General features: G+C 54.1%; 1 protein-coding gene across 3 annotated transcripts; it reads right to left on the reverse strand.

The window, feature by feature from the left end:
• Positions 1 to 407: 407 nt before the first annotated feature.
• bms1 (BMS1 ribosome biogenesis factor) lies at positions 408 to 10,008 on the reverse strand. 3 transcript variants are annotated; one of them, XM_086158558.1, is made up of 23 exons: positions 9,949 to 10,008; positions 8,613 to 8,786; positions 7,944 to 8,134; positions 7,796 to 7,875; positions 7,480 to 7,668; positions 7,160 to 7,302; positions 6,737 to 6,858; positions 6,471 to 6,664; positions 6,120 to 6,262; positions 5,462 to 5,958; positions 5,118 to 5,219; positions 4,321 to 4,472; positions 4,168 to 4,249; positions 4,009 to 4,088; positions 3,026 to 3,211; positions 2,767 to 2,955; positions 2,404 to 2,584; positions 2,263 to 2,321; positions 1,891 to 2,013; positions 1,529 to 1,676; positions 1,268 to 1,443; positions 1,033 to 1,194; positions 408 to 757 (listed from the first exon to the last, which is right to left on the reverse strand). In XM_086158558.1, exons 2-23 carry the CDS (start codon positions 8,783 to 8,785, stop codon positions 530 to 532), a joined length of 3,600 nt encoding a protein of 1,199 aa, XP_086014684.1. In that variant the 5' UTR covers position 8,786; positions 9,949 to 10,008; the 3' UTR covers positions 408 to 529. The 3 variants fall into 3 exon arrangements, with proteins under 3 accessions (XP_086014684.1, XP_086014683.1, XP_086014685.1); XM_086158557.1 differs by lacking the exon at positions 9,949 to 10,008 and adding an exon at positions 9,289 to 9,323; XM_086158559.1 differs by lacking the exons at positions 408 to 757; positions 1,033 to 1,194; positions 1,268 to 1,443 and adding an exon at positions 9,289 to 9,328 and having other exon boundaries at positions 1,576 to 2,013; positions 9,949 to 9,970.
• Between the last annotated feature and the right edge of the window lie 5,726 nt (positions 10,009 to 15,734).

Below are 15,734 nucleotides of genomic sequence, written 5' to 3' on the forward strand. Positions count from 1 at the left end.
TTCCGGCGGCAGACCTTCAAAATAAAACGACCACTAACGTCTAGTGAGTGTGTGTGTGTGTGTGTGTGTGTGTGTCAAGCTGGAGAAAGCCGTTGTGATGAGCTCTGAGCCCCTGCAAACATCATGGTGTTTGCAGATGACATGAGGTGAGAGTAAAGGTGAAGCGTCACCATGAAGGTGAGCTCCATGTGTGGCTCGGGACAGCACATGGTAGATGTTCTGGAGATAAAGCCACAGCGATGACTTTTAGCGACAAAACTGAGGAAACTTCCATGCAAATATCACAAAAGCCAGCACAGGACCATCATGAGGGAGCGTCCGGTCGGGTTGACCTGTACCTGGGACCGTCTCTGCTGCTCTGCAGAACTCCTCACCGCATCAACCAGTGCCAGGAGACAAACACCGCATTCAAACATGAGCTTTAATTAAAAAAAAAAATTCCAATGAGATCAGTAAAACGTGTCATTTTGCACAGGGTCCGTATCATCCACACACCACCCTGCTCCACCTCCCCGGGTCTGAGCAGGGTCTAGTCCTCCTTGGGCGCCCCCTTCAGGCTGGCCCTCTGCTTCTTCTGCTCCATCTGGCCCATGCTGCGGTACAGCTTCTTCCTCATCTCCCTGAGCCTCTTGGCCTTGGCGCCCTCCTCCTTCTCCTTCTGCTGGAGGAAGAGCTTGTGCTTGGCGTGCTGGGCGGCGTGGGTCTGCTTCCTCTTGTGGCTGTGGATGACGGTCAGCGCGTGGAGCAGCGCCGCCACCTGCGGGATCCAGAAGACAACGGGTTGAGACGTCCACGTTCGGAGCGTCCGACGGCCCGACACGCCGACGGTTGGCGGAAGACCGAGAGGCCCGCAGGAGGGCGGAGAACCTGGCTCTTCATGAGATCAACTCATATTAGTTAGATTAATGTAGCGGATTAGCGTTGGGAACCAACTCTCGAACGGAGAACGTGTTGGAACACGTTCCGGCTGCAAAGACGCGAAGCTGAAGGCGCGAAAGGCGGCGACCAATGAGAAGACAGGTGCGGGCTCACCTTCTTCTCGTGGGGCTCTCTGATGACCCCGGGCCTCTGCAGGTCTCGGGGGGTTTTCCCCCGCGGCTGCTGCTGCTTGGGTTTGCTCTTGAAGGGCAGCGCCTTCTGCAGCTCTTTGGGGATATGCAGGCGGTTGAAGGTCCTCTGGCTTCTTACCACGGGCTGCGGGAGGAGAGGAGGAAGGTCACCGCGACGTCGGCTTCCCGTCGGGACCCGAGGCTGCCGGCGGACCCACCTTGTACAGGGAGTCGCCTTTGGGGGTGTAGCGGATCCCCAGGTCGTGCTTGAGCTGGCCCAGGGTCCTCATGCCGGCCCAGCCGTCCTTGGCTCCCACGGGGAGCAGCGTGGACGTGACGGGGTTGTAGAGCTGGGGAACGGAGACGGGGTACCAGGAGCGCAGGAACACGATGTCTGGACCGGCGGGAGAGCGGGAGGTCATGAGGTCACGGGGAGACTCGCCGACACGCACGCTTCTGTTCCGGAGGGAGCGACTCACCGCTCATCAGCAGCCGGTCCTCGAAGGTGGCCCGGTAGGCTCCCGCCGGAGAGGACAGCGCTTTCTTGATCTGACCTCTGACCCCGGACACCGTTCTCACGGACGCCCCTTCGAATTTCGCCACCTCCAGCACCGTGTTGAACATTCCCTGCGACCACAAGAGACCCGCCCCCTCATGGACCTCCTGCGACCCTCTCCAAAGCCCAACCCGGGCTCCGGGGTCGGATCACAGGAGTATTTAGAACCCCGCTTTTCTCGGGGGCTCGACCTGGTTTCAGAGCCTCGCCGGTCCTTTCGGGTCCAACGTCACTCAGGTGAGGCTGAGGGTTTCTCTTCGTTCCAGATCCTGGACGGGAACCTACCTTGATAAAGCAGGTGTTCTTGAAGATCTTGTAGGGGTAACCAATAAGCTTCAGCTTCTTCACGATGGTCACGGACTTGTCCAGGTCCAGGATCACTCCGGTGGCCGCGATCCGGAAGCTGGCCTGCGAGTGGAACCGGAGTTAGGGCTTGGACGGCCTGGGGTCCGCGTCACATGACCAGCCCTCCGGTGGGCCGGGATGCTTGTCAGAAACAGAGGTGAGCTCCAGGAATGGACAGCAGGAGTTCACAGCTCCTCAATGTATCATAAATCAGTACTAGGAGACATTTGTGGTATTCAGAAGGAACCTGCCAGTCCTGGCTCGGGGCAAAGTAACCCGCGAGTACACGGCGGGACGGCGGCGAGGACGTACTTTGGTTCCCGCCACGGACTGCAGAGCCAGGAAGCCGCTGCCCTGGGGGGTGATGGGGCCTGCAGGGAGAGCCAGACGTCTCACACTGGACTGCACAACATATGCACTGTGTGTGTGTGTGTGTGTGTGTGTGTGTCTGACCCCAGATGGAGGCTCCACAGTGCATGTGCTGCGGTGTGTACTTCAGAAGGCGGTGGCGCCCGTTGTGGTCTTCAATGTAGAAAAGGGGGATGGTCTGGAAGCGGCGCCAGCCGAGGGACAGGATGAGGGGGTCCCGCGTCTTCAGGATACGCTCATACCAGCGGTGCTTCTTCAGCCTCATCTGACACACACACACACACACACACGTGTAACTCACAAGATAACTACGCTCACAACATTAACTTTTCCCAAACATCTGCAGGGTTTCTGCGGGTTCTCAGAGAACTTGGTTCTTCAGGGGATTCCCCAGTACTTTCTGGGTGAAGGGTTGTCCTCCGCCCTCCGGGCAGAAGGGGCGGCTACCTGGAGGTATCCCACGCTGCCCTCGCTGGAGCCGAGCCCCCCCAGGACGATGGGGTAGTGAGGGTCGAAGTTGGTGACCAGCTCGCAGGGGACGGCGGCCATCTCCACCCGCACGTACATCCCCGGCCGGAAGCCCTCGTACTGAACCCTGGTGTCGTCGTCGACGTCCTCAAACTCGGCCCTGTTGAGCTGAAAGGCGGAGCCGGGGTCAGAGGAGCCGGCGCCATCCGGAGAAGGTCCGCTCGGGCGCCGGCCGTACCTCCGCCTGCTTATGTAGCTCCTCCTTCAGGTCATCGAAGTAGGTGGCGTCACCGTCGTCGTACTCGGCGTCAAACCTCTCCTTCAGCCTTCGCTTCTTCTCCAAGCGCTTCTTCTTCTGGACCTCCTCTGCGTCATGCCTCACCAGGGGCTCCTCCGTTTCTCCATCTTCATCGTCCTCGCTGTTCTGAAGGCACAACATCACAACCGTGGAGACGTTTCTTTGTGGTTTAACCGACCAGTCCGACCGGTTGATGTTCTCCAACCAGCGACTGCAGAGAAACACCATGTCACTGAGTCGGGCACCGATGGGACAAGTGGAGGAACCCTCTTGAGACCAGCAGGAGAAGCCGACAAGCAGAAATAGCCCAAAAGAAGATACCGTATTTTCCGCACTATAGGGCGCCTCTAAAAGCCTTTATTCTATCGACCGCGAGCGGCAAGTAGAAGTGTCACCACGGTCACTATGAGCTACCGATACGTACGGTACCACATTGTGTTGCACTAACTTTTTTTGGGAGTGAACAAAGTTATATTCAGTTAATAAAGTTTGACTGACTTATCTGACTGTTTTGTTTAGATTCCCTTTAGCGCAGCTCTATTTAGAGGATGCATAGTGCAACCCCAGTCACCACTGTCGCTTCTATTATATGCGCCTTATAATGTGGCGCGCCTTATATATGAATTCTTTTTTAAAAATAGGCCATTCATCGAAGGTGCGCCTTATAATCCGTTTCAGCTTATAGTGCGGAAATAATGAAGACAAAACTGCAGCAAACATGAACAAACATCAGCTCAGTCCATCTTCAGGTCTCCAAGTCCTCCTGAGGAAGCAACATCTCCCAGACAAACATCTCTCATCACTGGTCATCGTTTACAACAAAGAGACAAAACCTGAGATCCTCCTTGGGAGAGGAGCTCAGTCCGGAAACAGCTGGCAGGAGGAGACCTGAAGGTGGCCTGTTCGGAGCCGGGAGGACAAACCTCAGTCGGGTCCTGGTTCCCACTCTGGTCGCGGTGGACTTCTCCAGTTTCCAGGTCTTCAAAGTCTCCATACATGTCATCTAGAGGGACAGAGTATTATTTGCATTCCAAAGGGATCCCCAGGAACCTGGTGTGACGCTGCCCATCCGGTCTCCTCACCGTCCTCCTTCAGCAGGGTCGCAGCGTCTTTGTCCTCCTCCCACTTCCCGGTGACGAAGCAGTCTCTGATGGACTCCAGCATCTGGAGGGAACACCGACATCAACATCTCCGTACCAACATCTGGGGCGTCCTGCCTCCAGGAGAACCAGTACCTCCTGCAGGTCCCAATCGTGGGAGGGATCCGGCATGAAGCGAGAGCAATCCAGCGCGTTGGCCTGGAAGCTCCTGCTCCTCTTGGGACGGCTGACTCTGAACAGGCCGCCAAGCTCCTCCTCCTCCTCCTCCTCCTCCTCCTCTTCCACCACTGAGGACAGAGCACACCATGCCATGGTCAGCTGTTGGTTTTGGTTCTCCTCTCCCACCTCCAGGATGGTCTCCTGTGAGTTGCGTCAACTATCTTCGCTTCCCCAACAGCAGGTCTCAAAGGTGACCTCCAGCAAGCAGATGGAGAGCGACCTTCTGCTGCAGAGCACCAGCTCACCTGCTCCTGTCCTTCCACCCATATGATGGTTGGACAAGAACATTGTGCTCCCTACCTTCCATCCCTGTCCATTCACAATTCATTCAAACTGTGAACTGACGGAAGGACCACCTGAAGGGACCCGTCAGTGGAGATGGCAAGGTCTGACTCATGTCCACCTGGACAATCTCTCTGACTGCTGAGGATTTGTTTTGGAACAGGGCCTCAGGATCTCCAGCATGGGTGCTCCTCAGCTTCCATCCTAAACTGTGTGGGACTCTTAGCTGTGTTCTGACCTTCTCTAACCACCTCACCAACATTACGGTGTATTTTATGATGGAACAATCTTCATCGGGGTCGTGCCTGTCCTTTTCATCGGACTGAGAAACGAGCCATGAACGAGGTGAACGCCGGACGAGCTTCTCACGCCGCCGACTACGGAAGCTCAGGACGAAAGCCAAGCAGGCCAGATCCCTCAGCGGTCGCTACCTGAGCCGTAGACCAGCTTCCGCAGGTTGGGGGCCGCCGCCTGTTGCCGGAGGAACATCTCAGAGGCCTTCTGCTGCAGACCCTCCTTCCACCGCAGAGAACCTGTAGACACGCGGAGGACAGAGCAGCAGATGAGTGAGCTTCACTTGAACCCCAGAATGGAGGTTCTCATCTTCTCCAGTGATGTTAATTAGGACGGGAGTCTCACAGTGCAACCCGTGGAGAGGTTCTTCAACAACAGTCTGAAGAGCTTTTAACACCTGAGTGAGAATATGTCTCACACACACACACACACACACACACACACACAAACACACACAACAGTAGCTGCACTTTATATTTACCTTGGTCCTCCTCCTCTTCCTCCTCGTCTTCTTCATTCTCACTGGCTACTTGCTTCCCTTCAGCTGCTCCATGCTCCTCCTCCTCCTCGCTGCTCTGCTCTTCTTCCTCCTCCTCCTCCTCGCCGCTCTGCTCCTCCTCGTCTTCAGAGGAGTGTCCCGAGTCCCCCGCCTTCCCCGTGTCTCGGTCCTCGTCGTGGTCGCTGATCTCCAGGTCGTCCTCGCTGTCAGCGAAGGCGGGCAGCTCCGGCTGCGAGTCCTGCAGCCTGGGCCTCTTCGACCGACAGACCTTCTCGTCCTCGTCCACAGTCTTGGCACAGGAGGCTCTGGCCTCCTTGATGAAAGAGGAGAGCGCGTCCTCGTCCTCTTCATCTCGGTCACTCTCTCCGCTCTGGTCATCTTCATCTTCAGTGGAGTCGCCGTCGCCGTCCTGGTCATCATTGAAAACCACCCTCCTCCTCTCTCTCTGGGCACTGGCATCCCAGACGAGCTCCTCCTCCCTGAAAGACAACATCTCATTGAGCCTCTGTGAGGTCGGGTCCGCCCAACCTTCTGCTTGAACATGAGCTGCTTCAGAAACATGCACTATGAAGGTGTGGCCCGTTGTTGGTTGTCTCGGTCTGGGTTCAAGGTCAGGAGGACCTTGGAGGCCTTCAGGTACCTGTTAGCCTCTGGCGTGTCGCTGGCCTCCAGCGCAGTGGAGTCGCTGAACAGGGACACTCTGCTGGCGGCCATCTTGGCGTCCAGGGTGGCGTGCGTGTCGATGAGGGACTGGACCAGCTCGGTGGTGGGACGCACCTCCTCCTGAGAGGACCGGCACGTGCACGTGAAGACAGATGGCGGCCAACACCCCGGGTTTGCTCTTCCTAAGCTTGTCTACAACTCTAAAACTGAGAGAACTTCTAGACGAGGAACATCTTGGACGATTACGAAAAATAAAACCCTGGAGATAGCGGCTGCCATCTAATCAGTGTTTGAGAAAACACACACACACACACACACACACACACACCTGCAGCTGCTTGACATGGCCCGCAGGGAGGTCGACATAGACGGCGTCCTTGTCGTAGACGACCCCGCCCACGCCGGCCATGGGCGCGTAGAGCAGGCGCTCCTTCTGGTTCAGGGCCCTCTTCTTGGCGGCGTCGGGCAGCGGACACGGGTCCGGCAGGAAGTTCACGTCCGACACCTGGAAGTCTCCGACGCCTGCGGAGTCACCACAGATCACACCCCGTTCCTCGTGCCTCGCCGGGTTAGCGCCGGACGCGCGGCGTCTACCTGGGATGTGGACCTGGCTTTTGTTCTTCAGGAAGGAGCCTCGCAGATACCCGTAGAGGGACACGGTCCGGTCACACTGCGGGTCGGTCCTCAGCGTCTCGGGGTTGGTCAGGTCCTCCATCCTGTGCACCGGGGAGACTGCGCGTTGGAGACGGCCTCCACGTGCACACATTCACACACTCCCACGTTCACGTAGCAGGACTTTAACAGCGTTCCCTGTGGGACGGCGCCCTCGGTGGAGGGTTTACACTCATTTACTGGACCTCAGCTCTCAGAGTCTTCAGACGTGGACCTGAAAAGACTCGCATATGAACCGTATTCAGGCCGGGCGAGCCTGATGTCAGAGGGGGACGCCGACGCTCTCATTCCGCGAGTGGAGATCTGTCCTCCCTCCCAGGAGGTGCATCTCCTCCCCCCACTCACCGGTCCACCAGAACGTAGGGGTGGGACGTCTGCCACACCAGAGGACGGAACTTCATCACCGAGATGAAGCGGCCCAAGTTCTTCACCTCCTGGGTTTGATACTCGCCGTACACCATCCCCGACAGGTAGAACAGCTTGGCGCCCTGCACGCAGTCAGACACACACACACACACACACACACACACACACACACACACACACACACACACACACACACACACACACACACACACACACACACACACACACACACACACACACACACATTGATCAGACACAAAGCCAGGGGTCCAGCAAAATGTCAGGGCAGCGCCATCTACCTGGTAGACCTCGGTCCAGAAGCGATGCTTCAGGTTCTTCTTGGTCTTCCTCAGTGTCTTGTTGTTCTTGAAGGAGTCCAGGTGCGTCAGCACGCCCATGATTCGGGGGAAGCCGTGCACCTGGCAGATGTTCAGGAACTCAAAGGTTTCCATTTCGAAGCCGAAGCTGGCGTCGATCAACATCAAAACCTGGGAGGCGGCAGAGAAGCGCTTTTTTTGAGCTGAGGAATTTGCGTGTTCGCACTGGACGAAGGCGGGACAGCAGCGCGCTCCGGGTGAAGAGCGAAGACAAGCCCGAGAGCCCCGTGACACTCACCAGGTCGGCCACCTTGGCCAGGTCGATCATGGTGTTTATGTCGTTGTTACACTCCACGAACGTCAGCCGCCGCTTCTTGGCTGGAAACAGGACAGAGGCGTCAGCGGAGTGGCGTGACCAGAGGCGGGGCTTTGAGCGACGGGCCTACCGGAGACGATGGTGACGGGGCCGCTGATGTCCCCGAGCTTCTGCCGGGTGAAGTTCTTGATGAGGCAGCGGATCAGAGTGCTTTTCCCCGTCTTGGGAGGCCCGACGACCACGATGACCACGGGCGGGGGCTCCAGGGGCGTCCGGTCCACCACTGGGATGTGGTGCTTCTTGGTCTTGAGGTCCTGGGCCCTTGAGACAAACACGGGGAAAACCTGTTGAGATCACGGAAGCGGAGACGCGGCGCGCCCGGCCTTCACGGAAACAGCCGGGCGTCAGCATTCAGACGCGGCAGATACCCGGAGGCCCGACCCAGGCCCGCTCTGGGATCGAGGCCTCGGTCTGTTTACCGTGGTCCCTTAGCGTCCTGGGATCTCAGGACGCTAAGACATGTTCAGTTTACATTCCTACAGACGGACAGTGATTTCCAGGAGGTGGTTCAGGATATTTAATACCGTCCCTTCTTTCTGAGGGGACCTTTGAAGCGATGCTCTACAATCACGCAGCAGCTTTAACACATTTCCCCAAGGACTGTCAAAGACAAACGGCTGAAATTCACATGCCAACAATAGATATTTCTCTCTCATACAAAAGGTCGCATTGTTTCTGTGTGTGTGCGGTGACGTGGTGTCAGTAATGGCGAGTGTCGGATTCCTGGCGAATCACAGACCTGTGGAAGGTCTTGGCCATGCGCACGGCCGACTGGACGGCGAAGGCCTTCGGGTTCCGTTTGCGGCCGTCCTCTTCCGCAGACGCGCCATTCTTCCTGAGCTTCTTCTTCTCGGCCTTGGGCCCGCTGTGTTTCTGCTGATGTTTCCTCTGTTCCTTCACCTTCCCGTCCATCCTGACGAAAGCAGCCACAGAAATGCCACGTCTCAGCCGCCGGATTAGATGACTGTAGTGAGCGCGGGTTAATGCGATAAAAACTGCAAAACCAGAGGTTTGTTTAAAAACAGAAATGCATCGATTCAATGGTGGATATGGATCCAGCTTTGGGGACACACGGATGGTCTGTGGGAAAGTGACGGGCGATAAGTAAGAATCAATTTAACATCACAAATTACATTTGAGTTGAGAACAGAAAACTTGAACCCATCGAAACGTCCCGTCTGGATGTTTACGTTTCAGCCTTTCAAACAATATTTCGATAGGTTGAAAAACAGGGACGACCTGCCGCCGATCACATCAGCGGCACAGACCATCCATCAGACCAGATCAGCCGGGAAACCGGTTGACTAACACCTTGTAAAACGGGTAGCTGCCCCGTTCCTGGACTGACATCGTGAATCTTGCATGTATGTGCAGATGAACAGTCACGGAGTCGGACGTCTGATTTGCTGATGTACCTTTCCATTAGACCCAGAGATGAAGACGCGAAGGTTCTCTCTGGGAGTGATCAGGATGGATCAGGAATGAGTCCATCAGAGGGACGACATGCAGTAGATGTTTTGGAGAGAAGGTCAGAGATGGTCGGGTCATGGACAGAGGAGGGAGAGTGAACATATTGGCAGACAAATACTGGATTGGAGGTCTAGAGGAAGACCAGAGAGAAGATGGACGGACGTCGTGAGAGAAGATATGACGGTAGTTTGTGTGAGAGAGGAGGATCCAGAGAAGAGGGTTAGATGGAGAAGGTCGATTGGCTGTGGAGAAACTGAAGGGAAAAGCCAAAAGGAGAAGAAGAAGAAGAAAAGCTTTCCATGAGACCACCGACGAGGAGGTAGCGAGATAGCTACAGTTGCTAGCAGTAGTATTTGTACACATTTCTCAGTTTTACAATCGGTCAGAGCATTTAGAGCCACACATCACGGACACTGTCTGTTTCGACGGTTTGTCATTGCTCGGATTTCACTCCACTCGGTGCAGCCAAAGCCGAGCAGCTGCGGTAGAAAAGACTCGCTCATCGAAGTTGATCAATATAGTTGATTTACTTTAAATGATCGAATATTCGAAGCTGAAAGGAGCCGCAGTTTTCAGGAACTAAAGGGGACGGTGTTTGTCCGTACCTGCCGACGCCGCCGTTCTCTGTGACGCTCCGAAGCCTGGCTGCTCTCACATGGAACCGGACGAACAGCCGGAAGTGCAGCGCCAGAAAGAGTCCGGCCGGAAACAACCCGTCCGGCTCGGAGGTTCCGCCCTCGGAGGTTCCGCCCTCGGAGGTTCCGCCCTCGGAGGTTCCGCCCTCCCTCCTCGCGATCCTTGTTCTCACCGCGACTTCCAGGAAATCCGCGCCAAATAAACAACTTGTATTTGTTCCTCCCTTCTAGAATAATTCCATATGCTTTCATTTTGATAAAAGTGGTCTTCCTCTCATAGATAGATAGATAGATAGATAGATAGATAGATAGATAGATAGATAGATAGATGGATGGATGGATGGATGGATGGATGGATGGATGGATGGATGGATAGACAGACAGACAGACAGACAGACAGACAGACAGACAGACAGACAGACAGATAAATAGACAGATAGATAGATAGATAGATAGATAGATAGATAGATAGATAGATAGATAGATAGATAGATAGATAGATAGATAGATGGATGGATGGATGGATGGATGGATGGATGGATGGATGGATGGATGGATGGATAGACAGACAGACAGACAGACAGACAGACAGACAGACAGACAGACAGATAAATAGACAGATAGATAGATAGATAGACAGATAGATAGATAGATAGATAGATAGATAGATAGATAGATAGATAGATAGATAGATATTGTTTTATTTTTTTCTGCAGCCATCATCAGTAACTGACGTGAAAGCCATGATCTTGCAAACAACAAAAAGTTGATCTGCCCTGCCAAGCAGACTGATGAAAGGATGAATGAACGAACGAACGAACGAACGAACGAATGAATGAATGAACTCAAACTTGGAGGATGAATGGCAGTACGGCTGCTCTCAACCGCAGGAACGTCTTTTGACCAGAAGGTGGCGCAAGTTGACAACATAAACCTCAGTTATTTTTTTTCTGTTCTTCAGTCCTCGGGGAAAACTGTGCGCACGCACACGCACACACGCTCACACACGCACGCATGCATGCACACCGCAGGGTATTGAATGGTGTTCCTTCGTGTTGTGAGAACAGGTGACTTCTAGAATTCCACAGTGTGATGAGTTCCGAGAGACCCTTGGACCTTCCCCTCTTATCTGAGCTGGATCCAGTGTTGTCACGTTGGTCCTCATGGGCTTCTGCATCTTCTTCCCACCTGAATCAGAGCGAGAAAGCGCTTCAGGTGTTCTGACGGGTCCCGCTGTTTGGAGGAAGTCACCGGAGCTCCGTTCATGGAAGAGGTGTTCATGTTTTGGAGGACAAACCCGCTGCTTCCTCTTCTGCGGTGCAGGATTATTCCAAAAGGTGTTCCTCAGCTTCACGCAGTGGAAAGTGATTCCTTCACATCTGATCCACATCTAATGATAATAATAAGAATTGGTCCATTATTAATCCCACATGGGGGAAATTCTCTGCAACGAAGCCAACGTGGATGAACCACGAGCAGTTAGTGGGGAGCAGCGAGGGCTTCAGTGTGCTCAACATCAACTACCACACGCCAGGAGGAGCCGGGAATGTTCGGTTCCAAAGCCGAGTCCTGGACCTCCTGCATTTTCTCCTCGCTGGTTTCTCTCTGACTACCATGTTCTATCTGTGTTCTCCTGCCTGGCAACCATATCCCCAGACCTCCACGTTAGAAGGGATCATAGCAATTTGTCTCTCATGGGATCACATCTGATCCACATCTGATCCACATCTGATCCACATATTTGGAGATCTGACAGTTTCCTGGATTTGGCTAATTAATCTACGAAATAAACTAACACATCTATTGGAGGCTCCAAACCAATGAAGGAGGACTGCTCGTGTGCTTGTGTGTGTGGGACTTGTGACACACACACACACACACACACACACACACACACACACACACAGTGGACTGATGAATCGGTCCACTTACATTGTTGTGGTGTTTGTGGAAGATGATCCGTCATTTAGCTGGCCGCCATCAGAGGAAGACGAGGGGACAAAGTCGACCATACCAAATATAGATAACCAATATTTCCGCCTCACTGGGTCCACACACACACACACACACACACACACACACACACACACACACACACACACACACACACACACACGATCAGAGTCATCCTCGGTATTGTCATCCCTGGGATTCAGAAGAATCCTCCCTTTGCTCCCTCCATCTTCTGGTGGATCCCAGACGTGCTCCTCACCTTTGCTGGTCCTATGTGTCCCCCTTAGCTTCTCCGACCAAGTGCAAGTTTTATCTCACTTGATGTGTGTGTGTGTGTGTGTGTGTATGTGTGTGTATGTGTGTGTGTTGTGCTCATGCCCATGATATCAGGTGCTGCTTCTGACATTGAACTTTGGCTCCTGCCATGTTCTTGTCAGAGTGTGGTTTGCAGACCAGTGACCTCCCTTCTGTTGCTCTTTTCTCCTCGCTGACACTTTGCAGAATCCTTGGTTGAACCCTGTGAAGGTCCAGCTCGCGACCTTTGGCTCGGAGGCTGCACAGAGGTGAGCTTTGGAGGAAACCTCCCCAAGCTCTGCTTGGTGCTGCTACCATATCTGAGGGACTCACAGCTGGCTGTCACATGATGACTGACTGGCACACACACACACACACACACACACACACACACACACACACACACACACACACACACACACACACACACACAACATTCACTCTCAACAAGGCCATCAGTTACTTTCACTTCCCTGTCTAGGTTCTGTGGATTCCCCTCCTTGCATGTTCAACACACACACACACACACGCACACATGCACACACACACACACGCACACATACACTTTCTGTGTTTTTGGGGAGAGGCAGCGATGATGTTTAGGTTTTGGTAGCAGTCACATCACATCTGGGTGGCAGAGGCCATCCAGGCTCAGCTGGAGGAGCTGCCCTTCAAGGGCCTCCATCAGACCTCCATCAGACCTCCATCCGGGCCTCCATCGGGCCTCAGTCATGGTTCTATCATCACAGCTCTATCAGAACCACTGCAAAGAACCTTGATGGAGAACCATGGTGGAGAACCAAGGTGGAGAACCAAGGTGTGCCTGCTGCGGGTCATTGTGCAGCCATGGCTGTGGTTTTCTCAGCAGCATTGAGAGGTCCTCCGCTCTGGCGGAGCAGCTGAGTCATCCCAGGAATGTCCCGGTCCTCCTCAGGTCTGTGTCCGTCCTCTCGTCCGTCACCCGGCCGTCCGTCGGCCCGTCGGCGCCGACGCGAGCCGCCGTCGGCCTTACGAGGCCCCTCTCGAGGAGCCGGCGGCCCCGTCGGAGCCTGCGGAGCCTCCCAACAAAGTGAGCCGTCCCATCAGTCTCCATTATGGGACGGCGGTGCTGCTCCGCTGTCGTGTCCCTGCCGTCCTCCTGTCTCATACATCATTCCCAACAAAAGACCAGGCCGGGGGGGTGCAGAAGGGAGGCGGGCCCTTCCTGCCCCGACAAACACACACACACACACACACACACACACACACACACACTCCGACCCCCGCCTCCAACGCCTCCAGCAGGAAGGAGAATACAGCACACACACACACACACACACACACACACACACACACACACACACACACACACAAAACCAAAGATCTAAAATCAGAAGAGTCTGGTCTGGGGGAGCCTTACACCAACATCTACACCTACACATAGACCTCCACCTGCATGTTCACCTCCACCTGCAACGTTCTCCTGGACGCGTCCTCTTTCGGGGGGGTTTCTGGATACATACCCTAAACTTCTACCTGTATATACTTTTCAAATATACCTGTAAATATAGGGCTAAATCTTTCTTTAAATGCTACCTTTAAACACATGTTCTAATTCTACCTCTGGGATTTATTTGCTCGAATGTACAGGTTCATCGCGTGGACCTTTGCGTCCTGTCCTGTGGTGCAGCAGGCCCGCTCCACGGCACCCTCCTGATGGTGCTGCACACGTTCTGATGGTGACGTGGCCCGGGAGGTCCGGCGATCGTCCGTGGAACCGACCATTCCCGGTTCGATTCCTGGCTCCTCCTGGTGTTGTTGAGCAAGACACTAAACCCATGCCTGCTCCGCCACCGGCCCGCTGCTCGCCGGTCATACACGACGGCTTCGTTGCGGACAAAATGTCCCCACGCGGATGAGTTAAGTAATGAATTGTACCTTTTTACAGAGATCCCTCACACTGGCTGTAAGATATGATTCAAAAATACACCTGTGTGTAAAATACCCTCTGCTATTTGTGTCTATTGACACACTTCCCATCTGTTCTCCAAGGTTTCTGGCGGAAGGTTTCCAGTGATTTTCAGATAATCACCCTTTTCTTCAGGCTTTTACCTCACATGTGTTACAGGTGCTAGCTTTGCACTCAAACTTCCTTTTTGCTCCAAATCGACGATCTGAAGGTCCTCGTCTGCTCCGATGACACCGACGTGTTTCCTTCTCCAGAGGAGCATCAGGATCAGCAGCTGAATGTAGGAGGAGCTTGATAAGCAGGACATTAGCATTCTAATGGCTGCAGCCAGGACACCTTCCCCCGCCTGTGTGTGTGTGTGTGTGTGTGTGTGTGTGTGGGTGTGTGCGTGCGTGCATGTGTTTGTGAAAGAAGACCCCAGATATCAGAAGTGAATGGCTTTCCTCCTTTAGTGACATATCAAGAAGATGGAAGTGAAAGCCGGACTGACCTTCAAGTACAGACCACATGATTGTGTTTGCTTGAAAACCCCTGATGTGTTTCTGTATGAATGGATGTGATGAGAAGGTGCAGCGTGACTCGGTTTCTGTGGGAGGAACCCAAGTCCTCCTGCAGCTCCATGGACACACCCTGCAGTCCCGTGTCAGAGAACTTCTACATCTCCGTGTCTGCAGCCTCCAGCTCTGCCTCCCTTCTTCTCCTCAGCGTCTCCAAACTGGACTCTGTGGCTGCTCTTCACCTCCGTCTTCTCCATCTTCCCTTTCATTCTCACCGATACTCTCTTCTCCATCCTTTCCGACCTGCCTGTGCGTGTTCCTCCACCTTCTTCCTCTCCGTCTCCTTCTCATCGTGTCCAGTCAGCAACCCGCCCTGCTCTCCGACTTGCACGTTATCTGGAGGTTCACCTCAAAGAAAACCAGCTCGGTGTCTATCACCATCTGGAAGTTCTCCCGGTGGACCTTCTGTGTGTGTCTCCCTGCCCCACGCCGGTGTTCTTGGAACATCTCCCGACGACTTGACTCGATTGCAATAGCAATTTCAAGTTAAAACACATAAGCTCAAGATGCCTACAGGTTTGTGTGCGTGTGTGTTTCTCTGTGTGTTTTTTTTTTTTTTTGTCATCCATCTTCATCCTGATGTCCCAGCTGGAGGTCATGGTCTGTAGGCCAACCATGAAAGACACAGTGTGATGATCTGTATCTGTCTGCCCAAAGTTACCATCAGAAAATATCTTTAAGTATTGTGTGTGTGTGTGTGTGTGTGTGTGTGAGTACACAGAGAGTGTGATTGATGATATAATACAGTGCGGCAGTGAAGCTCCTCTGGCTCCTGGATCACAGACGGTCAGAACATCCATTTCCCGTCAGGTTCTTCCCACCTGCTCCGGCCGCGCTCCGCCCACCGTGCCGCCGCCGCCGCCGCCGCGGTCCTCGCCCGTTCACATCCTCTCACGTCCGGCGTGTCGATGTTCCCGCACCTGCCGTACGACCTCATGGGTTCTTCCTCGCGCGATCAGCGAGGCTTCAAGGATTCACTCATTCATGGTTTTGCGGGGAATACG

Source organism: Fistularia commersonii, chromosome 13, assembly GCF_037954325.1.
Source record: "Fistularia commersonii isolate RoL2024-O1a breed Wild chromosome 13, RoL_Fcom_v1.0, whole genome shotgun sequence".
Lineage (NCBI taxonomy): Eukaryota > Metazoa > Chordata > Actinopteri > Syngnathiformes > Fistulariidae > Fistularia > Fistularia commersonii.

Coding starts and splice junctions, on each gene's coding strand:
- bms1 (XM_086158557.1), bottom strand. Junction 6,665..6,736: donor AAGCCAGGTCCACATCCCAG/GTAGACGCCGCG, acceptor GTGACTCCGCAG/GCGTCGGAGACTTCCAGGTG. Junction 1,677..1,890: donor AGAACACCTGCTTTATCAAG/GTAGGTTCCCGT, acceptor TTGTGGTCGCAG/GGAATGTTCAACACGGTGCT.